We start from the raw sequence: 23,679 nt of genomic DNA, 5'->3' as shown, positions 1-23,679 counted from the left end.
GGGAACAAACAAACAACAGTTAGAGATTTTCTCCTCACCTGCAAAACCTACCAGGATGAGTTTCCAGGAAACACTGCAAGTGTTTTTGTTTGTGTGTTTTGCAAGTATGCAAGGGTGGACAGAAAAAAAATACGTGGAGAATCGTTGATCCTGCTTTTAATTTGTATGATTACAATTGAATGCTCATTTCAATCAATTTTCGATTTGTCACACAATCTTCCTCAGCATATGATCATGGAATTGTAGATTATCAACTTCAGACTGTTTCCACAGATTTTTTAGTCTTTGACAGTCAGGAAGGAACATTAAGATTACAACTGAGTAAACACACCAGTCAACACACTGAACCTCTGGAGGTCTTACAACCCTGCAAGTCCCTTGAGAACATCACTAATTACATGTTCTTATACCAAAACAAACATGGATGGCAATCAGCAAGCTGCACTGTTTATATGCAGTCACATTTGGGATGAAAGGACCAAAAAATTATGAAATAAAGCTCACAGTTCGGTGAGATCCTGGATGAAGAGGCCAGAAGGACTTAGAGATCTACATAGATAACCGGAGGTAGGGGCAAGCAGCTAGGCGCTCCACCATTGAACACCTGTAAATCTCATTAATTGACATGTTATATATCATGTAGTTTTGTGTATACATAACACACACCCCACAAAGACACATGATTTCAGAGGGAGGTAGGCCTAGGCTCAAGGCATTGACCTCTGTCACCGTCTCTGACATCCATTTACATTTGGCCTTTATGGAGCAATCAAGCCTACTTCACTAGAATGCCGTGTCAAAGTACTGTCCTAGTCGTATTTCTACCATTTCGGCTCCTTGCAACTTAAACTCACTAAAACACTTACCGGGTCGTGTCAGCTGAGGCTGTGAGGGTCCAGGGCTTCAGGCACATCAGGATTGGACCATTGTGAAGCAGCAGCCTGAATGAGGAACTTGACCTCTCCCCCTTCTCATTGCAGATATTAGGTGGAAGATGTGGTGCATCAGTTGTTGTTAAATGAAACATGTTGTGAGCTGTTGATTTTTTTTTTTTTCTAATGTGTTTTCACCTATTGTCTGCTTGTGAGTAGCTTTAAGGTTAACACACCTTAGGAGCTATACATTATGCCCTCATGTTGTATACAGGTTTCCCCCTAGTTGATAAAGCATTTAATGCTTCCTTTGCTAAAACTACCACTAACGATATAAAGTACAGGTGCATGCATGTACCGGCTTCACCTTAACTCAAGTGTGTGAAATTATTGGCGGCTTGAATTCATTGTGTTTCAAGACACAACAAGGAAGTGAGGCACGCAAGTCTAGTCTTGGGATGGCAACAGGGAATATTGTGGATACGTTTCCATAATTAGGATAATTGTGAATACCCTCACATATTATGAGTGACTTGAAAAAGCTTTGTAATTCGATTACAGTCCTTCTGCCCTGAGTACCAACAATTGTACTCCAGTCTGTGTGACCACCATCCAGCTATGTTCACTGAACAATGTTATCATGAAAAAGGATGTTCACTAAAAAAGATGCGTGTTTTATCTGCGATGCAAAAACAAAACAAAAACAATATCTAAAAAACTATTAACTACTCAAGCCGTCCTCAGAATTAACTGTAATCACTTCAGTGAATTGTGCCATCATCTGGTCTGACAAAATACATGTAAATGAATGACATTCCCATCAGTCTTTGTTTACTTTTTAAAAATGTCTTTTTGTAATTTGTGAATAAACTTGCCCTTAAACAAAGAATGGAATGCAGATGAAGATGTTTAGTATCTTCAATGCACCATGACTATGTCTATACAAAGAACAGCTGAATCTTATATGGTACAGTTGCTGTTATGAAGTACAGAGACATTGTACTTTTTCTTGTGGTATGAGCAGTGATGCTCACAGACTCCCTCCCCTGACATACACACACTAAAAAGTGGACAAAACAACCAATAGTTTTTTTTTATTGCCATTGTGCATGAACTTTGACACTGCAGGTTACACAAGGAGTATCATGTAGTGAGTTGATGAACACTCTGACCTGCCAGTGATGTGCTCTGGTCACTCTCAGTGCTGGTTTTGTATCAGTTGATGGCTTTAACAACAAACTACTTGCTGATCCAGCCCCCATGCTCATAACCAAAGTAATGCAAGATGAGATGCTTGTGTCAAAGAACGGACAACATCCGGGAGGACGACACCTTCTTTTTTTTTTTTATCCTATTATTGCACACAACTAGTTTACCAATGCCAAGTATATGTGGGACATTGGGAAAGCCATAGCTCTTGATAAGGTGCTGAAATGTCTTAAGAAACCACAACATTGCATTGAGCCTCTTTAAAAGCCACATATATACAAAATATGAATGGAGCGCCAATGCAGGAATTCCACAAGCACACCAGATATCAAAACAAATGTGGGTTATATTTCACTCTTGCAAATGAAAGTTGTGGATCATTTACACTTGGGCAGGGAGATGCTCATTTAACAGCCTAGAGGATGGTGATCTGCACAGGATACATGACATGTTCAGAAGGGTTTGTTGCTTAGTGGTAGCATCAGGGTGCCTACAACACTCAGTAATAACAGACAGACAGTGAGAGGGAGGCAGGCCAGTTTGATCCTTTTATCTGTGCATCAAACAGATGAAGGCGCTTCTGTATCCGCAACCAAACATCTCTTAGCTAGTCTCTTACATTGATCAAACCAAAAGTCTGAGAGATATTTTAGGAATGAATCAGCATGAGTCTATTTATGTCTTGGATGCTAAAATCTCATGGAATGCTTTTAATGGGATAGCAGTTATGCAGATTATCAGAACAGTCAAAGTTTGGATCTGTGGGTTGGGGTTAAAAGGTGTACAAACATTCTTGTATGGCTAAACTTCATTTTTAGCTTGTGCAAACCATGTGGTTATAACCATCAAAACCTCGACACGTTCCTGGTACTGACCAAAAAGTGCAGAATAGAACAGATAGATCGCATAAATGCTTACTCAGATTTGCTTGTTTCTTATCTTATTCTTTCACCGGACTGTTTCTGATTTAAAGCTGAATAATCCATTTTTTAGGCAACTTGGGGGCAGCAGAACAAGCTGAAACATTCACTGTTACTTACCTAATAACATATATGGCAAAGGTGTTAGTAAAGAGTTATAACATTTGAATTGATCTGGAGTTGTGTTTGTGTCCACCTGATGAAGTCCAATATTAATTTTACCTTTAGCTTTAGTTTGGCTTCTCAGCTCTTGAGAAATAAATCAGGCTAAATACTCCACTGGCCACACTCACCGGGTCAGACTAACTGTGTGTTTATACTATCTGGATGTTGGCAGGTAGTGTTCAGAAGGGGTTGAGTGGGCCATGAAGCCAAAACAGTAAGAGGCTAAAAGCTCTGTAGAACTGCAGGAATTCTGAATTTTGAAATTGAAGTTCTCAGCTTTAAATTATAATTTGGCCAATTAAGGTTAGGCTTAGGCTGTACTTTATTTAGGTAAAATGTTTGTGCTAGTAACTGTGTGAAGAGAACTGTTAACATTTGAGAATTTCAGTTTCTTCAAAGAAAAAAAACATGTTTGGATTCAAAGTAAGGTGCTAAATAATGCACTGTTTCGTTACTGAATCTGTCTTCTATATAACCTATCTTAAAAAAATCCAACAATAGTGTCCTACTGCTCCCCTAGCTGTCATGAATTTTAGTCAGAAAACAAAAAATCACTCCTGTGTATATTTTGTTCATTACAAAAAAATTGTATCATGTCTTTATTAGAGCCTGACCTGAGCCCATGTCATGGGGCTAAGGCTTTTTATTGAGATTCACACTAGCACTCAACATGGGAAAGATTTAGAATTTAATCCATCTATCTAAAATTTCAACTTAAAGGGATTCTTGTCAAAAATGTTTGTTTTAAAAACTTAACATCTGTCTATATATTATCTTTTTTATAAACGTACATATATCCTCAGGAATCCAGTATCACTCGGGCTCTACTCTTGATAAAGTTAGCTTAAGTTTCAAATAAAACCGCTTCTTTGGTTTAACAAGACAATTATCAAAACAACATTATTTCTACCCTTTAGAAAAATGTTTGTACAACTTCACCTCCAACCGGACCTGAACCAAATGCTTCAGTTTGATTGTATCTTCATGTGACGGTACCGCAGACTCGTCCACTTCTGGTCCACTGTCAACAGGCTCAGGAGAGCCAACCAGACATCGTCTTCAGGCTCAAATAACGGAAACCCACTGAACGTCATCCAAGTCTCTGTCCAGCATGCTTCCATCAACACACACACAGCCAGTAATGCCATCAGTCACAGTGTGTGTGGTCCATACAGCATCACAGGACCAGTCAAAAGGCAACCACGAGGGGATGTCCACTACCTCAACCCTTTACCCTCTGCAGCTATCACGAGCCCCGTCTCAGATTGGACTCTAGAACAGTAAGGAATGATTTGTCTGGGAATGAAAAAAAAACCAGGAAGAAATGACAGTGAATCTGTTCTGCTTTGTCAAGCTGCAGATATTTGTATGGACATACATTCCAAATTACCTGAGTATAGACTCTGATTGTGAAATACCTGAAGCGAGGCCAGATGCAGACACTGTGCAACCAATTTGAGGCCATTTTGTGTTTTTTTTTCTCTTTGCCGAATTCTTCTCTCATTGCATTTTTTAGAGAGGCTTAACAATGTGACCTGGATAGTGTAGACAGAATCCTGAATAGTACAGCTGTTTTTCCTGTTCCGTACATAACACAGCATTACACTTTTTTTTAACAAGCATTTTCTTTCTTTTCATAGAGATATATGTGTATATATATATGTTTAGAGAGCTTATTCATACTGTGAATGTTGAAACAGAACACAACACATAATTTAATCAGAAATATACTACCAGTTTATAATGCATGCCCCTCCCCCCATCCATAGTGCTCCACTCTTCCCTCCGATGTCTGCATATGAAACCTTTAACCATCAGGTCCTTCCCTGCCAAGGACAGCTCAGACATTATGCAGGACAGAACATTAAGGTGGCGAGTCTTTGTGGTGGTGTGGTGGTTATTCGGGACATTGTTGCTACGTCATGCAGAGATAGGGGGGTTGAAGGGGGTCAGCACAGAGAGACGGAGGCTCCCCTGGCAGAGCAAGAGGGAGGTGTTGGTGGGACAGTCAGTGGTGATGTTCGGTGGTCGCTAGCGTGGATCCTGGAGCCAGAGGCCAGCTCTGCTCAGGTCTAGCTGATGGCTGGGCTGTCTGTCTGGGGGTCTGCAGTCTCTGAAGGCGAGCCGGGCTCCTCCGGGGGGTCGTCTGTGCTGGTGCTGGTGGAGACCTGAGTGGGGGCACCGTAGAGCGACGTGGCCCCCTGGAGCTCTGAGGCGGAGCCTGCGTTGTCCTCGTCCTCCTCGGGCTCCGAGGCCGGGGTGAGGTGCAGGGAGCCTGGGAGTTTGACGGGGCAGAACGCTGAGCCCGTTGGGATGAAGTTGACCTTGTTTTTGTCGGGGCAGGAGAAGAGGGGGACTGATGCAGATGTGGACTGCCTGGAGCTGTGGAGACACACATGCAGAGTCAGTGAGGCAGCAGAGAGGTGTTTAAATTGAACACAAGTAGCAAACAGTCTTTACCTCATCTCCTCAAAAGCTTTAATCTTCTCACAGCCCTCTGGAGGCTCTCGCTTGAACATGTAACTGTTGTTGGGTTTTGGCGAGGAGGCAAACTTGGGCAGTGGTGAGCTGCTTCCACTGTCTGTGAACACAGAGATACAGGGTCAGATACACTGGAAGCATAGTTGCAACTCCCCTTCAGTTCTAACTAACTGGAGGGGAGTTGCAGGCTTTTAAACTCTGTGTGGGAGTGTCCTTACAGAGTCGTTAAGGACACGTGTGAGCTCTGAGTTTCAGAGTCGTTAGAGCCACTTGTGGGTCGTTGACTTAACCTGCCTTCATGTGGGTTGCTAGGGCTAGGTGAGTCCAGGTGTGAATGGTTGTTAAGCTGTCTGGGGAGAGAACTCAGTACAGCATTGTAGGTGGGTGATAAGTAATGTCTTAGGCCACCTCCTCTGTTCAAAGACGGTTGTCCAGTTTGACATAGATGGATTCTTTTACTCCTCTTTCAAACCACCTGTCTTCTCTGTCTGCTCTGGATGAACTGGAGCGGCCATCTTTGAACAGAGACATCCTCTGTTGTTGAATGAAAACCTAATCCTTTAAATATTGTGCAATGTTCTGTGCACATTACCTACAATAACAGTTTGTCAGAGCTAATTAAACAGCTCTAGCGAGAGGAACCCAACTATCATTGAAAACATTGTACTCACTGTACTGTACTATAACGTACTCTACTGTACTATAACGTACTGTACTGTACTATATGTCTCAAGGAGCAAACTTGAGACAAGTTTTTTCAAGTGTTGTCATAATGTGAGCATGTTTTATTTAAATGAGAATCAAGTGGTTTACAGTCCACTATCCCAGGTCTCAATGGATTGTGCCACAATTCTTCTCATAAAAAGAAGTCCATATTTTAAGTAGCCAAAAGCAGCACGCTAATTAAAGTTAGCATGCATTCAGCCTTGTTGTAGGAAACACATTCTTCTACAAAGTTGAAATCTAGCAATGTGACCCTACTTACAGATCTAAAAAAGTTTGCAGGGTAGATACTACTTGAAAAAGTAGATGTACATTTACTAATTCAGTTTGCCCTGGATTTCATTTAATGCATTCCTTGCTCAAATTGCAGAGTTTTCTAAGATCCACCAGCCTACTTCAACAACACCACAGTGGCCCTTTATGTCAATGCTTCTACAATAAGCTGATGTTCTTCACCTTTATCCCGGTCATACAGTAGATCCTCTGTGGAGTAAGGACTGCCGTCGTGTGATCCTGGTGGGCAGGCAGGCGAGGGGCAGGGCGACAGGCTGGAGCAGCTGCTGGACCGCCCTGGGGCTGAGGGAGTCTGCGTGTCCACACTGCGAGTGCTGCTGCTACGCTGCTGGGGAGGGAAGGGTGCCCGCCGCCCATCAGGAACCTCCAGGGACTGAAGAGTCCAACAGGAGACAGATAGAGGGAAGAAATCAGTACATTAATCAGAGTTAGAGTAACATACAGGTCTACTGATACACCGGCTGGTGAAACTTCAATTCAATTCAATTCAATTCAATTCAATTCAATTCAATTCAATTCAATTCAATTCAATTCAATTCAATTCAATGGGGGCTTTATTGGCATGAAAGTTTAACAACAATTTTGCCAAAGCATCTGTCCAAACACTTGGACGGAACACAACTCCACAACTCCATTCCTATATGAACTGAAATGAAACAAAGCCCCACCTTTAGCTCCTCCTTCTCTCCGTTGTCTTTGATGAAGACTTTCTCCAGCTCATGGTTGATGCCCTCCATGCTGCTGGGCACCCTGGAAATGGAGGGCTTTGGCACTGTGATGTTGGACAGCGGCATCTGGGCCGACTTCGACATGGAAAAGTGCTGCAAAACACACAGGTGCACACGCACACACACAGAGACACACACAGAGTATTTGATTTAAAAAAAGTATGTCTTCTTATATTTGAACCATTTCCTAATATAATATAATGTAAGTGGTTGTATTTACAACAGTAGATAGTATGTGTTTCTGTGCTGCTGACTGTTTCCCTCAGTACTTTTGTGGCTTCTAAAAGAATCTGTGGTTAGGAGTTTAGTGTGTTCATGTTTGTGTTCTACTGCTGATGCACACATTAACATTTCCTGCTGTGGGTGCTTCACATTAAAAACCTTCCATTGTCAAACCAACAGGATGCTGTCACTGTAATTGTCATAGGTTACAGGAAATACAATGTGTTTGTCCAAGTTGACCAACTTAGCAAAGCTTTGTTCATGGTCGTAATCTTCAGTAAAAACAGGTCCAATCAACCAGATATGAACACAGCTATGGCTGGCTCAGTGTGACTAACCTCCACAACATGGAAAACCCCAATTAATATGTGTGTTCTGCTTACACACCAAAATCTGATTTGCTTTTATTTTCCAGTAGGTACTGACCTTAAACTTGGTAAACAGATTCAAACATCTTCCTCTGTTTGCCAGTTTGTGACTAAAGCATTTGATTACCACTGATACACATTTATTCTCAGCGCTACCATATTGATGACATTGATAAAGATTTTCCAGGCATTACACTACCTGAATGTGGCTGGTTGTGGAGGTGTGGTTGGTAGTGCTGGTGAGGGCGGTGTAGGTGATGGTGTTGTACTGGAGGGGGGAGAGTCGGTCCTTGTCTTTACCGCAGCGTCCTCCTTGTTTATAGCACTGGAGATGCTGCCGGAGCTTCACAATCTGCTTGAATCAAACAGGACAAGAGGAATAGGCATAACACAGAGGAGAGACATAAACTTTAGCAGGTAGGTGAACCAGCAAGTTATTACAGAAGTCAAACCATAACTCATATGTGACAAATAATAAAATGCTTTCTGCACTGTCAGACTTTCCATCAGTGATGTTGCTGTGATCCCAGTATTAGAGCATTGAATATAATGATAGTGGTCCAGGTAGCTTAAAACAAAATAAACTGAAAATTAGAGCCTGGTTACTCACCAATATTATTAGCTGATATTGCCTTCCTAGATATACAGTATTGGCCTATATGTTGTCTGATATGCATCGTGATGAAAATATGTATTTGTTTAGAGATAATAATGGAGAAAAAGATGTCTGGGGTGATTTATAATCATCAAATTCCCAGTGAAGTTTATTGTTTCAGTGCACTGATGTCATTTTAGACAAAAAGTTTATTGTTCAACTGTAAATATCCTGTCCCCGTCACATATCTTTGCCACAAGTGTTTGGTAAAAACATGGGAGGGATCATTGCAAAAAAACAAAAACAAAGTGTCTATATCAGATTATATCAAAATCAGATTAGTTTTACTTTTAACATTTTTTACTACTATTTTTACCAATTACATCTGTATGGGTCCCAAAAGTCAAGTTGTGTTTGGGCTCTACTGAAAATGGCCATAAGTCTGATTACTTTAATATGACCTAAGCTAAAGAGACCCGACACAACAACCCGTTAAGGCTGTGGACCTCTGTGCCTTTCTCTTATTTCTAATATTTCTGAGTGGTCTATTTGCTTTATAAGAAGCACTTGTTTTTGTTTTCTTAAAAATATGACAACTTAGCAAACACCTTCTGCTAATAAGAGAGTGAGAATAGAGTGAGATGTGTTTGAAAGCTAGTAAGCAGATGTTGTTATTGATGCACGATATATATCTGATAATTTATAGAATCTATCTATTAATTTTTATTATTAATTATATTAGCGACTATTTATATGTATTACTTAAATGGAGACAATAATATGAAGCCAAACTGCTTTCATTTATCTAACAAGCACAGCACTGACACACTCCGATACAGCAGGTGGTGGTATGCACCTTTATAGTTGAAGAGGGAGAAAAACAAGAACAAGCGCAGCACGAGATACATGCCGTGCAAGAGATCGAAGAGCAGCGGAAAAGGGATACAAAAATGTGAAATTATCAGTTGTCTTATTGGTATCAGCCTTCCATATCCATATCATTCACTCCTAGAAAAAAAAAAAGAACACAAAAACAAATAAATTTCCCAACCTGTATCACTCACTGTGTTTCATTGCTTCTAACTGAATCAGATTCACAGGCTTTTACACAGCAGACATTTTGACTTGTTTTAGCAAGAAAGCAATAAGAACTATTAACAATAATGGCTCTGTTCCAGCTATAATGAAATACAGTGCACCAACTGATAATATTTTTAGTTACACCTGTGTTTGACAATCCTTTTTCTCCCCATGTTTCCTGGGCCTCTAAACTATCTTTAATATTTCTATGTTTTCAGTAGAAAGTAAACCACCAAATTGGAGATGCATTCTTTTGAACTAATACAAGTCCACCAGATGTCACTGTTCCTGTTGCAGCCGGCAGACATGACACAGGCATCACCTGCACTGTCAGTTATTCTCTGTAATCAGCCTATGACCCCTGTCAGAACCAAAGTAATTCCACACAGGTTAATTTTATTTTTGAAATTAAACTTTCAGACATATTCAGACAGTGGTGTATCTGAATCTGTTGAAGTCTCTATCAAATCCAATTAGAGAAGAACAATAGAGGAAGGTTAGTGATCAGCATTGATCATGTGCAGACCATTTGTTAGTTAACCTACTAAAGCTAGTTACTGTACACTTGTAACTGCAGCTGTTCATTTCTTGAACTGTCTAATCTGCATTAGCCTTATGTGTGTGGCAGAACAATGAAGGAATTCCCAGTCCTCCACTGTACACCAGAACTCCAGAACATGTCCATACATGTTCCCTTACACAGTCCTGACACTTGCCCTGTTTACTGTAGAAACACAACACATGCAGTACTTATCAATGCAGGCTCTGTGTGAAACGGCTGTTATGTGATCCCCATATTTGGCCCAGTGAACCAGTTACACTGTGCAGTCCTGCAACCTCTTTGTTCCCTCTCAGCCTACACTCAGGCCATGTACTTCTGTTCAGCAGCAAGACAGTGAAGTGAGTCTCACATACTGTTAGAGGTCTGACATTAAACTGCAGTGAGCTGACAACAGTGTGTACAGTCTCAGCTCACTATTTTTCCTTCCATGGAGATCCTATCTATTAGGAAAGACAGACATCAGAATGATGCATCCGGGTTAAAATAAAGGAGGTACCAGAGTTTTGGACAGAACAGGGAATTTCAAGACATCAGCTTGATCTCTACCAACTTGTGATGGGCATTAGTCAGTTTTCTGACTAATGCCCATCATTTATACATAAACAGTTATTTGATTAATTGAAAAGAAAAAAATACAGATTAACAAATAAAAATCATAAGCTTCATTGGAGTTTCATTCTTTTTTTTCTAATTTTCAAAAGAATGACTCGTGGTCTCGTGTCTGTATTTGAGCTGGAATCAATAAGATGGTAAATGCTCTCAGGCGAACTTTGGTCCCAAATTTCTGCTAGAAAAATGTCTGCAAAACCAGTGCACTAGTTTGTGTGCAGAGATAATATGTGTGGCTTGATCTGCCGGAAAACACAAAAGCAAGGAAGTGCAATGGAGCCACTCAGCTGTTATTTGTGTCTTTCCTAAGCCCTTCCTCCATTACCCTCAGGAAGACGGTGTTGTGGAGAACTCGGTTGTCAAAGCTGGTTTGTCTGAACACATTGCATCCTAAGTGATCAGCATCACAGGTAGGTTTGCCACTACATTGCGGTGCAGGCATATAAGTAGAGAACAAGTGATTGTCTACTAATGGGAGATACATGTGTGCCTGGTTGAAGTGGAAATACCTCCTAAATTGGAACAAAATTTTAAGGGAGTTTTTGACAACTGGGCTCAGGTTTTGGATACTTCAGAGAAAGGAAAGAGCAACTTAGCAGAGAAATAGGTGAAGGTATTGAATTGGATGTAGGTTTCATAAAGGGCCATATTGGTCCTTGTTTGTTTTAATGCGTCAAAACCCAGTAATTCAATTTAGAGATGCAAGTTGTAAAACAGACAATAGGCAAACCCGGCCCCCACATGCCTTTGGGCATCTCTAAAGCAGGGACTTTTAATTAGCAGGATGGGGCTGTTCCCGATCAAAGTGGTAATGTACTATTCAGTTGTTTAAACCAGGACATGTTAGTAAGATGGGGATAGAAATCGTGCCAATATTGTAATCTTGACTGTATTTATCCAGCCTGCCAATGTAATAGGGAGCATCGAAACATCTTTGGAAATCCTGCTTAGTGCGTTCTAATAGCGGTTTGAAGTTACAATGGTAAAAGGTCCTTGTATAATTATGTAACATTTACACCCAAATAAGTAAAGGATTGACATTCTAGTTTGAACGGAATCCTGCTGTTTTTAATGGATGCTGGTAGTTGGTTTATGGGAAAAAGCAGACTTTTATAAAATTTTATTTCCAGCCTGATAGTTCCCCAAACTGCTGTAATGTGTGTATTGGTTGGTTTGGAAATATATAGCAAGAGGTCATCTGCGTATAGTGATTGATACACCTTGTGTATGATATGATTTCTAATGACACCTTTCATGTTATGTTGTGCTCTTGGGGGTATGGAAAGTGGTTCAATGGCTAGGTCAAATAAAAATGGTGAGAGGCAACAACCCTGCCAAGTCCCTCTGCACACAATTTGTACGTACGAAGTCTGACAGCAAGGTATACAATATTTTGACCCATAAGGTGAAAGATGGGCCAAACCCAAATTTATCCAATACCACATGAATAATTCCACTCAACCCGGTCGAAAGCTTTCTCCCTGTCGAGGGAGAGTACAATCTCTGGCTGACAGGTTGAGTGAGGAGAATAGAGTATATTGTACAACCGTCACATATTATAAAATGACTCCCTCTCTGGTATAGAGATCCCTATCTGGGATCAATGATGATAGGCATTCATTTTTTAAAATTCGCCATGATAACACCCTAGTGAGTACTTTAAAATCGCAACATAAGAGCCTGATAGAGCTGTAGGATCCATAGGGTCCTTATCATTCTTAAGTAGGAGTGATATCGTTGCCTGTGTCATAGTAGGAGGTAGCTTCCCATCGGAGATAATTTCCTTAACCAGTAAGCACAGAAAGGGTGCCAGTTTAGATGATAAATATTTACAACATTCTGTAGGGAATCCATCTGGACTAGGGGTGCCGTGAATCTCAATATAATATTGAACAGTACGATACACCATGCACGGTTCAATACGCAATTATGGTTTGCAGTTAAATTTTGTGCTACTACTTCCCATGCATTTCTCTCCAAATTGGCTCTGTGTGTGTGCATGTGTCTGTGTCCTCCAATGAGAGCGGGTTGTTCTGTGACCAGAGAATACCCCTCCTGGTGAGTAAATGGACAATCACTGTTAGTATGCAAATGACGTGATGACACTGGAGGGGGCGCTTGAGTAGGACTGAATTACAGCGAACACGGCAGACAGCATAGCGGGCGCAGTGGAGAGGCAACCATTTGGCAACAGTTTTTCTAGTCTTCGGTGTGGAGACATTTTGGTTTTGGAGTTGAATACAACGATGAGGAAACAAAAACAGCAGACAGAAAATTTACTGTCTGCAAGCACTGCTTGACATGTGTGCCTACCTAAGTGGAAACACTTCAAACATGAGCATGCAAGGCCAAGAGGCACTTTTGGCGCTTTTCACATTTGAAAGTGTTTCATATACAAGTTTTTCTTATTTGACATTTTATTTATAATTTATTTTACACTACACTAGATGTGTAAAACAATTTTTGTTGTTGCTAATAAGCTGAAATAAAGAGAGAATTTTGGTTAGTAATATTGTAGCTCATGATCCAAAAACCAAGGTAACCATGGGCTAACTGTATTGTTGCATCCCCAATCTGGACTGGGCAGCTTCCCACTAAGCGTGGAACTTTCATTGCCTGTACTATGTCTACAGTTGTTATCATCGCATCGAAGATGGTTTGGTCTTCTGTGTTAATTTTTGGTAATTCTAGGCCTGGTTCCTCAAAATCAAAGTAGCTTGGGGCCACTGCTGGTGTCGTCATCTCTTAGGAGGGCCACTACAGCGTTCAAGTAATACAAGAAAGCGCAATATTTCTGAAAATGTTCCTTTTTTCCATTATTAACATAATAATACAAAAATACAAACAGCAGTTTTAATACATTTTATATGATTAGTTTTTAAGTTAGCGCAGATCTTAACTTACTGAAACCTTGCACTGAATTAACAAATTAAATACATTTGTACGTTATTTCTTGCCAGACACCTGGCAACACGCTCATATTTACCCAGAAAAATGCAAACTTCAGTAAACATCTGTATTCACATTTTTCTCTCTCCATATAAATATGGTCAACATTGTCCTGCTGGGGGGGCACTGCCATCAGGTAGTGTTGTTGTGATGAGGGGGTGTACTTGGTCCCCAACAGTGTTTGGATGGGTGGTGCATGTCAAGTGGCATTCACATGAATACCAGCACCCAAGGTTTCCCAGCAGAACATCGCATTGTGATGAGATGATCAATGTTATTCATGTCACCTGTCGGTGGTTTTAATGTTGTGGCTGATCGGTGTACATACAGTGTCTACACTCATACAAGCTTTTTGTATATAAGTGTATATGTGCAATATCTGTCATTATCTTTAACTGGTAGGTTGTGTGGGTACTGGGTACTGAGGTGTTGTGCAGTCTGATGGCTGATGATATGAAGGCTGAACGTGGCTGGATAGGGATGTAACGATTACTGTTTATTATGATAACCACCGTAAAACTCTTTGTTTGTGCTTTGAATCACGGTAAATACTGTCAGACTGTCAGCAACAGTCTCCCAAGACGCAGCGACATTGAATGTGCAAGTTTTGTATTTGTCAGTCCCTCCCTCTTCTGGAAACCTCCTAACATGAACCGGAAAGCATGGCAGAAGGCAGTACTAGCTGTAGATGTGCAATAAATCCAGGAGGCACTTTGTAGAATTTCTTTGCCACTCTCTTTATCAGCTTCATGATAAACCCTGTTGCTAGGCAACCATGACAACACACTACACTAGCGAAAGTAATGACGGCGCTCGGGACTCAGGAGATATTTCAGCCTTCTAAGAAGATTAAGACAGAAGTGTGGGTCTATTTTGGGTTTAATATAAGTACTGAGGGAAACTTGATTGAAGATGGCCAACCCGTCTGCAGCAAATGCAGGAAGAAAAATCTCTGCGGAAACGGGACAACACGACGAATCTCATGTGCCATCTTCACGACCACCACCAACAACAATATAGTGAATGCAAGGTAAGTTAGCTAACATTAGCTCATAAATGGCATGTGGACTTCGGAATGGGGTTTAAAATGTCATGGTTTGTCTGTCTAACTTGCTAATAGCTTGTCAAGCAGGGTTTCCCGCAGCACTTTATAGTTAAGGCAGCCGCTTAGACAAGAAAACCCCTCAGGTGATTGGAAGGAGCCGAGACATATTATTTTATTTGTGCTTAATACAAAATTTGGTGAAATGATTTCAGTGTATTAGTACTTCCTGAACATTTTCCAGCGCATTTTAACAATATCACAATAATATTGATAACTGTGATCATTTTGGTCACAATAATCGTGATCTGAAATTTTCATACCATTACATCTCTATGGCTGGATGAGTCTATGGCTGAACAGGCACCTGAGCTGCCTCAGTTCAGCATAGAGAGGATGAGAGGGATTGTCAATGATAGCTTTCAGTTTTACTCTAATCCTCTTCTCAGTCGCTGCCTCCACACTGTCCAGTTCCATCCCCACCACAGAGCTGACCTTCCTAGTTAGCTTACTCAGCTGCCAATGCCACCTCCCCAGTACACCACAGCAAAGAAGATGACACTGTCCACAACAGACTGGTAGAACATCCACAGCAGCCTAGTGCACACACTGAAGGACCTGTGCCCCCTCGGAAGGAACAGCAGCAGTGCTAACTGAACATATTGCATTTCCTGAGACGAGTCTACTTCAAAATAATAGTTTTAGTAATAATAATAATAGTCAACTTGTTGTTTTTTTTATAGAATTGTGTTTTCATTTCAATTACATATGAAGGTTTAGTTTAAATTAGTCTGAAACAACTAAAAAAATAATTAAGTAAAACAATATTTTTTTTATATTTAATCTTTGACATCAGAGGGGGATGGAGGGGGAGGGGGTAGTGGAAGTGGCCCCGGGACTGGCAGTTTGAGACCCCTGGTTTAGGCTATCCAGAGATGTTTGTATTTCAACAGAATTTGCAGATGTAAAGTTTGACATAGAAGTTTATTCTTGCAAGCTTATAAAAGACTTGTTCCATAAAAAGTAAGGAAGGAAGTTCTCTCACTCTTGTGGTCAAAAACATGGATTTGGAGCTACATTCTGAGGCCTTTCTGTAATAAGTTAGCAAGTAACTTATGATCAACCCAGATCAATTTTAGACGTAATTCGCAGTTTAAGCACCACTCACTTCCCATTCAGTGTAAGGATACAGACACTAATGATGTGGTTGGCTGTCAGGATACAGATACAGATACAGAAATGGTGTGGAGTTTGAGTCTGATAACAAGCAGGTTTCAGGGATTGCACTGTGTGTCGCTGCTTGTCTGAGCTGGCGGCAGTAATTTTCCTGCCTTTTCACTGTGCTCATAATAGGCTTGCTTTGTTTTAAGTAGTAACTATTCTGTTTGTCGTCTGGAATTTGTCAAATTCTGTTTGCAACAACAGCTGTTCTTTAGTAAGTTAAGGTGTAGACTCAAAGGCTAGCCTTTTGTCAACGTCCAATATCTGCTGAGTTAATTCCGCGAGGTGCCAAGTTCTTCTTTTTGCTGCGAGCTGCGAAATCTCCCCCAATATTGGCAAAGGTGAGTTGAGATCGGGGAGTTTCCCTATGTGGCCAGAGAAGAACTGAGGGTTATCCCAGTTGGGGCCATGGATATTAACAATGACAAATAGACTGCCAAGTAACTTTGCTGATACAATAATGAAATGGCCATTGTTATCTGGTATTACACTAATTGGTGTGATTTGAACACCTTTCCTTATTAATATTGCTGCCCCTCTAGATCTGTCCCCAGAGTTGGAGCAAAATATCTGAAAACATCTCATTTTAGTGCTGATATCAGTGGGATCAGTACTGATGGGAGAAAACAATAAACCCACACACACACCATAAGCATACACAGAACAGACAATGCGCATATCACACACAACCACACATGCATGTACGGTAGCACAATTAACTAATGGAAAGTGACATCAGAAAAGTGATATGAGGACCTATGGAAGCACTAATAACAACAAATCTTGCAATAAGACTAATTCTGAAAACACCTCTAACGGTAAAACTGTATATGGCATTTCAGGAGAGACCTATGAATTGTCTGTGAACAGTACTCACTCTGGCATGCAATGAAACGGCTCTTTAAAGGCAATGATTCAGTCATAGGGCTCTATATTAGGAGCTCAGTGGTTACATGTTGGAATCAGGCCTTCAACTTTTTTCTCACTACTGAAATTTCATATCCAGACCAATTCACACACATGGTTAACGCATAAAGCATATACGTAAACGAGGAACTTTGTGCTTACCTGAATATGTCAGCTCAAAGATCATAACAACAGGCAGGTGGGGACATGACCCCTCTCTATCCTGGGAAAAAGATGATCCCCACTCCCCCATGTCCCACACTTCAACCCACACAGCAACATTACTGGACCAAATGTTGTAACTGGTAGCGTCCTTCGCAACGTATATGAAGAAAAAAAATACTGCATCCATGCGTGGAAAAGCCTCTGTCATCCTGTCTGTCCTACTGACTCTTCGTCACAGAAGAACAGCGTCTGTCCCCGGCAGCAAAGCCAGGCGGCTCCCACAGTTTAATGGCGGTGATTATGTGAAACGATTTAGAGTAAAATACTTTAAGTCACCATGTGTTTGTTGCCTTCCACTATAACGTGTATTGAAAAAAATCACCGCGACTGTCAGCCCTCCTGAGACTTCAGTGAACTTTCCCCCTTAAAACAGTATCCCTCCCTGTGAGTGAGAGAGTCAGACAGGGTCCTGTTTACTGATGTTGATTATGTGATTGTTATTTAGAGCCATAGACGCTTTTCAGGATCCATGGTGGGTCAGGATCTCAATCACAATACATTATAACTGCATTCATATGATATGGTCATCGGATACATGTTTAGATTAAAACATGTTTAAAAAACCACACAGATGTCAACGTCATGCCTCTTTTGGTATCTCAGCGCCGGCATGCTGTATGAAATGACACACTGGAGCAGCTATAAGCTGGTGCTGCTTGGTTCAGTGTGAACAAACAAAGGCGGAGAAAAGGTGAGCCTTCGTTGCGGCGATAATGCGGAGTCTCTGTGTGAAAAGGGCTAGTGTTTGCAGTAGCAATGTGGTTTTCCTTCGCTGGCAGGGTGACAGAGTGTTACAGCACTACTGTTGGAATTGCTCTTTAGAAAATGTCATGTAACTGTCCCCTCCAATGGCTGATTATGGCCCTGCATGGTTGAATTTTCAGAGGTGTCTAACAGACTAGCTCATCACACCTCAAATGTACTTTATGTGTTTATGCTGCTGGCAGACACATAGAAACCTCCTGGAAAGTGTGCTTTGCGGATGTACAAAAAAGAATTGCCCACGTGACACCTCTGTTGCTACAACTCAATCCTATTGGAAACACTGCGCGGCTGCACTGACCATCCATTCTTTAATTTATAGAACCAGGAAGTGACTGCACACGACACAGTTTAGTCTCAATATAGAGATTCTTTCTTGGTTCTAGCTAAGACAGGAAGTTTATTTCCTGTAAGACTGTAAGACAGCAGCCACTAGGCAGCTTTAGTGCCTAGAATTTATTCAGCATACCCATAAGAGCCACCAGGCATCATTTTGTCAACTCAAAACAGTTTCAACACAACAACATTACAGCCAACTAAAACTAGAGTTTTATTTGACTAAGACATGGTTCCCTTTGACTAAAAAAAATGATGATGCACCCACTACAACACACGTCCTCTGACGTGCTGTCATTCAGATACAGACAGGATTAGACAGATGCGCCTTATTATACACACTTTTATCCCTGCTAACACTGGAGTAGGTGTAGTTCTTTAAAGCAGCTGTAATGCTCATGTCTGTCCTTTCTCCTCCTGCTCCTTGTAGCTTATCTACTGACATCTGTGGAGTCGGTGTCAGCACTGATCCTCCTCTGCAGCCCTGTAACTCAGTAACGTGACTGTGCACACATTAGTGAGGGCTGAGCTGTCATCCAGCCGGTCCTTATTGTTCCCTTTGCTGCAGGAGGCACAGAGGAGCCAGCTGGGCTTGGCTGACCATAAATTGCAGCGGGTTATGGCCATTTCAAAGAGAGGAAGTGAGTAGTTAAGAGTAAGATAGCGTTATCTGCCACCTCCCTGCTGCTGCTGAGTATCAGCAGGGTGGAGCTGAGAGGGGCTGATAGTGCCATGACATCAGAGGATGTGTCTGTCACTGCTGTACAGCATCAGCACCATGAAGACACGATACCAAACCAGTGATGTCACACAGGAGGTTATGTAGCTTGAGCAAAATGTCAATAACACAGCAGCTGCAGCTCATTCACTACTATTCTATCATTTCTGTCACTTCGAAAACTTGTACGTCTGATAGTAAAAGGAATTTATTATGTTTTCTAGGTTCCACTGAAACCGAAGGTGTAAACGAGCAAAAGGTCAAACTTATAAATTAAAAATACCGATGTTTAAGTCGGAGAAAGTCTTACTTTAAAGTCTTAATTGAGACAACTGTACCCCTACTTTTTTAAACTACAGTTCTCATGGATTCAGCGGGTTATGCTGTAGGCATAGGGTTAGGTTTTTTTTAGCCAATATTTGTTTACATTTTGTCAAAATAGACACATTAACTATTAGCAGTTCCAGTGTACAGTGTACCCATGGGTGTACAGGCAAGTGCGGGAGTAATTCACAAGTTTCCTGACCTAACCTAACCTAGATCTTCATGAATGAATGATACGCCATACCCAAGAATAAGGATTAACATCCTGTTACTGTGGAAAATGCCGGTTCTGGCCAGAAATTGCGCCCATAATTTGTGCAAGGTATCATAGAGGCTAGAAATAAGGTGGTTAAAAAGTGATGTTTATTCAATGTTTTCCAAGTAGATTTACAGTCATACTATACTATATTTTTGATTCTGAGATACTACATGCATCTAGTCTTTGTGTTGACATTTGACTGAGTTATGTGTTTGAGAAGGAGTGTCCTTTGTGCTCCAAACCCAATGTCATATCCTGGGGCAGAGATCAATCTGACTGGACCGTTAACGGGAAGGGAAGGATGTTTAGCATTTGTATTCAATTAACTACAGTACATGTATTTGTTTTTTTCTTTTTTTGTCTGACTCTGTTGTCTCACACAATGTCCCACCCACAACACTATCTAACTGGTTACATGTCACAAGTAATAGCCTATCAATGCTGAATAAATCTGAATCTGCAAAGTAACCAGTAACTGAGGTTATCAAACAAAGTTTGTGTAGTGGAGAGAGTGTAAAGCAGCAGAAAAATTAAATACTCAAGTATCCTCAATTACCTCATGATACCAAACTATTTATGTTTAGTGCAAAGTGAAACCTGTACCTAAGCCTTTATACACATCTATAAGAAAAAGTAATTATGATGTTGGTGTCCATGATCTCAGCACCTAATGGCATATTCCCTCCCTACTGCATGTGTATGGCTGAACATGCTTATATATGGACACTTTGAAAATCTTTTGTAAAAACAAAAAGACAAGGGGTTTCAAGTTTCAAGTAGGGTCATTTGAGAGCCTCCTAAGCTCCACACTGTGCAGCTTTAGCCCTTAGCATCAAAGAAAAGGTTTAGCCTAAAAGTGTTTGTATTCATGTTAGTGTCATGCCTCTTTGAGCTGGTCGGTGCTGCCCCAGGACGCAGACCGCTGGTGGCTGCTCTTCTTCTCTCCTGTTTCCTCACACCAACATCCAGGAGTCTGAAAAGAACATCACAGCTGCACATTAGCATACTTGGATGTTAACTTGTTTAAACAATGTTCTCACTGTGACTCTTATAGGATCATTCTGCTTAATCACAATTTTTTAAGTGTTGGCCATAATTCCTATCAGTTGTGATTACATTGTACTGACTAAAGTCGATCAAAGTGATGATCAAAACATTTAACTATTCCAGCAATGGATGATCACTGTGACAAATTCATAGAGGCAACATGTACAGACACACATGTATTAACACACACGCTCCTCAGTGAAAGCTGAGCTGGGCTCTGCGACACAGTGAGAGGGTACTAGTGAACTCTCTCTCATCCAAGCACACACACAGACACACACAGACACACACAGACACACACACACACACCAACCTCCCCGTCCCACATCCAGAGGAAACTGAACTGCTGTCTTGCTCATCTTAATGTGTCCAACTCAAAGGGCCATTTGTTTATTTCGAGCAGTGAGCCAGTTACTAGAGACTCCTCCTCTGTCTTCTTCTCTGTGTTGAAGAGGATGAAGCCACCCAGACCCGACTAGACAGACCCGCATTATTTTCTGACTAAAATTAAGCCAGAAAATGTACTGTACTGTACACAACAAGAAGTATAATGTTGCCACATAGCTCATATATACATATACTAAATATAAAAAAGAGATTTACTGAAACATTGGACTGAATCACAAAAAACACTGGTACAACGTTTTCACAGCAATAAACAAAGAAATTTGGCTAGCTGGCCAGATCTCTGCAGCTGTATCACTCATTGCAACACATTAATTGTCACGATCACAACAATTAATGCAAATTCAGCCAGTCTTTGTGAATTCTGCACAACGTTTTTTCAATTTTTCTCAGATCACCACAACTATCCTAGGGGTGTCAATCGCAAGTTTCATCACTATATGACATTATATCGATTCTTTGGACAACGATACGATATTTGCAGGTATCTGCCATGATACAATTTCGATTCGTTTTGATACGATACAGGGGCATGCGATTAATATGAGATGATATGATATCCCCATTAAACACAATCAGTTACATTTATATCAACTCACAAAAAGCAACTAAAATATGATTTGACAATTTTATTACTGAACTCTTCAGTGGAAATATGATTTTATCAAAGGTTCCAGACATTTAAATGGAAAACAATCTATTCTTTTTAATATAAAGAAAGCACTGTTTAGAAAGGAGTTGCGCATGGACGGAAACGGTGCCATGGGATTTTCATGAATTAATGTTTTCACTTTGCATTGATGCTATTGGATTGTTGATCATTGAATCGATATATTGATCCGGATCGATGTATCGTAACACCGCTAAACTCTTCCATACATTTTACTAATTACTGTAGTCACCGCAATTTTCGCAACTCACAGCAGTGTTTAAACAGTGTTTAATGTTCTCTTTCTTCTGTTTCCAAACACATAATCTCACTGACTAGCAGATCTGCACTATGTGAACAAACCAATAGAGTGATGTAGCCAAATGGAGCTATTCTGATTAGACAAATTACTTCACATGGCTCTTCTTGGGTGACATATTGTAAACAATGCGATGTGACTTACAGATCACAATATGGCGGATGAGGACTGAAAAAGATGTATATTTAATGCAATATTGTGTTTTAATGGTGCAAATGGAGAAATTCATTGGCTGTTTCAAGTCTGGCGATAGTCTATAGGGCATTTCAAAACTGAGAAATAAGATCACAATTTAGATTGTGATTGCGATGAAATAGATTGTGATATTATTTTGTTGACCAATCCTTACTAAACATCAATAGTTTTGCACTCTGACATTAATCAGAGCCTGAGAAAGAAATGACATGAACCTAATCTTTCTCTGTAAATATGGCATATAAAAACACAGTAACGTAGTAATCGGTTATGTTTTCTGTAATTTGTTTAAGATAGGCGGTTGTTTTACAGTTGCCTCTACAGGCATGTTGAAGTCTGATAGACTACAAGATTCAACAGACAGGACTAGGAGTAAGACAGGAAGACATCCCTGCATATACACTCATCTGTCAAACAGCAGCACCACACATTCAGAGTCATGCCTTTGTGTCTTTTCAGAGTTAATAATAAACTGTAAGCTAAGAGCAAAGAGGTCATCTGGCTTTTGAAGCTCCACAGATGTGTAGGTGGTAAATGTCACACAACCTGGAAGACACAGGATGTATTTGAGTGTGTGTGGGAACATCTGAGGTTGAACAGCATGAGAGGATCACAGGGCACTAAGACGCGGGCACAAATTAAGGTCAGGGATGACACAGAACATTACCACTATGCCATATGATATAAAATGATCCTAGATTTTCATTATCCATTAATCCGCCAGTTATTTTCAAAATTAATCATTTAGTCAATAAAATGTAAAATACATTTCCAAGAGTCAGAAGTGGTAAATCAAAGTAAATGACAAAGAAAAGAAACAGAGAAGAAAAGGAAGAAAACAATTAAAAGTTTATCAAAACAGTCAGCAATTCATTTTCTTTCAGTTCACCAATTGATTAATCAAATGAACATTGCAGCTCTAAATAATATCTTACAATCAGAGCTGACAGTGAACCAAAGCCAAGGACACGAAGGGGAAACTGTTCCCACACAGACAAAGACAAGGTCCACGAGAGGTGATTCAGTCTGGCCTGTGAACTGATATCTTTACTCTTTTCTCAAATTCTACTGTGGGATATGTGACCTATAAAGTCTGATAGTAGTGACTCATACAGTTCACACTCAGGCTCAGGCTGCAGATGGTCAAATTGAAGATGGTGAGGAAGATCATCCACTTATGGCACACGCCTGAGGTGCAGCTCTCCAGTCTTTAGAGAGGTATTATGAAAGTATGTATTTTTTTTAATTTTATTTTTTACATTTTACAGACATATTGATTAACTGAAAAATCTGCAGATTAATCACTCATGAAATAATTGTGCAGCCCTGAAAAGAAAAAAACAATACCAGTCATTATGTCAACAGCAGCAAATAAAATGCTGGTGGTAGTTTTCACTTAAAATTCTGACTCATTGAGCTGCTCAGTGAATAACACAAGCAGAGGGCTTTCATTCTGAGATGTTTGCATGTACAAGAACAGCTGCACTATGATGC

General features: G+C 40.5%; 1 protein-coding gene across 1 annotated transcript in view; it reads right to left on the bottom strand.

Moving 5' to 3' along the window:
* Window positions 1-1,949: 1,949 nt before the first annotated feature.
* The window catches only part of glcci1a (glucocorticoid induced 1a), a 54,049-nt gene continuing 32,319 nt past the window's right edge, over window positions 1,950-23,679 (bottom strand). Inside the window, exons 3-8 of the mRNA XM_073463475.1 lie at window positions 20,454-20,543; window positions 8,182-8,334; window positions 7,333-7,485; window positions 6,827-7,037; window positions 5,627-5,747; window positions 1,950-5,548 (exon numbers count right to left, since the gene is read on the bottom strand). Of these exons, the coding sequence (XP_073319576.1) occupies window positions 5,239-5,548; window positions 5,627-5,747; window positions 6,827-7,037; window positions 7,333-7,485; window positions 8,182-8,334; window positions 20,454-20,543 (1,038 nt within the window). The 3' untranslated portion in view covers window positions 1,950-5,238. The remainder of the gene's footprint in view (window positions 5,549-5,626; window positions 5,748-6,826; window positions 7,038-7,332; window positions 7,486-8,181; window positions 8,335-20,453; window positions 20,544-23,679) is intronic.

The sequence above is a fragment of the Pagrus major genome, chromosome 3, assembly GCF_040436345.1.
Source record: "Pagrus major chromosome 3, Pma_NU_1.0".
NCBI lineage: Eukaryota > Metazoa > Chordata > Actinopteri > Spariformes > Sparidae > Pagrus > Pagrus major.
The sequence above is the reverse complement of the archived record's forward strand: the minus strand, read 5'-3'. Positions and strand labels throughout refer to the sequence as shown.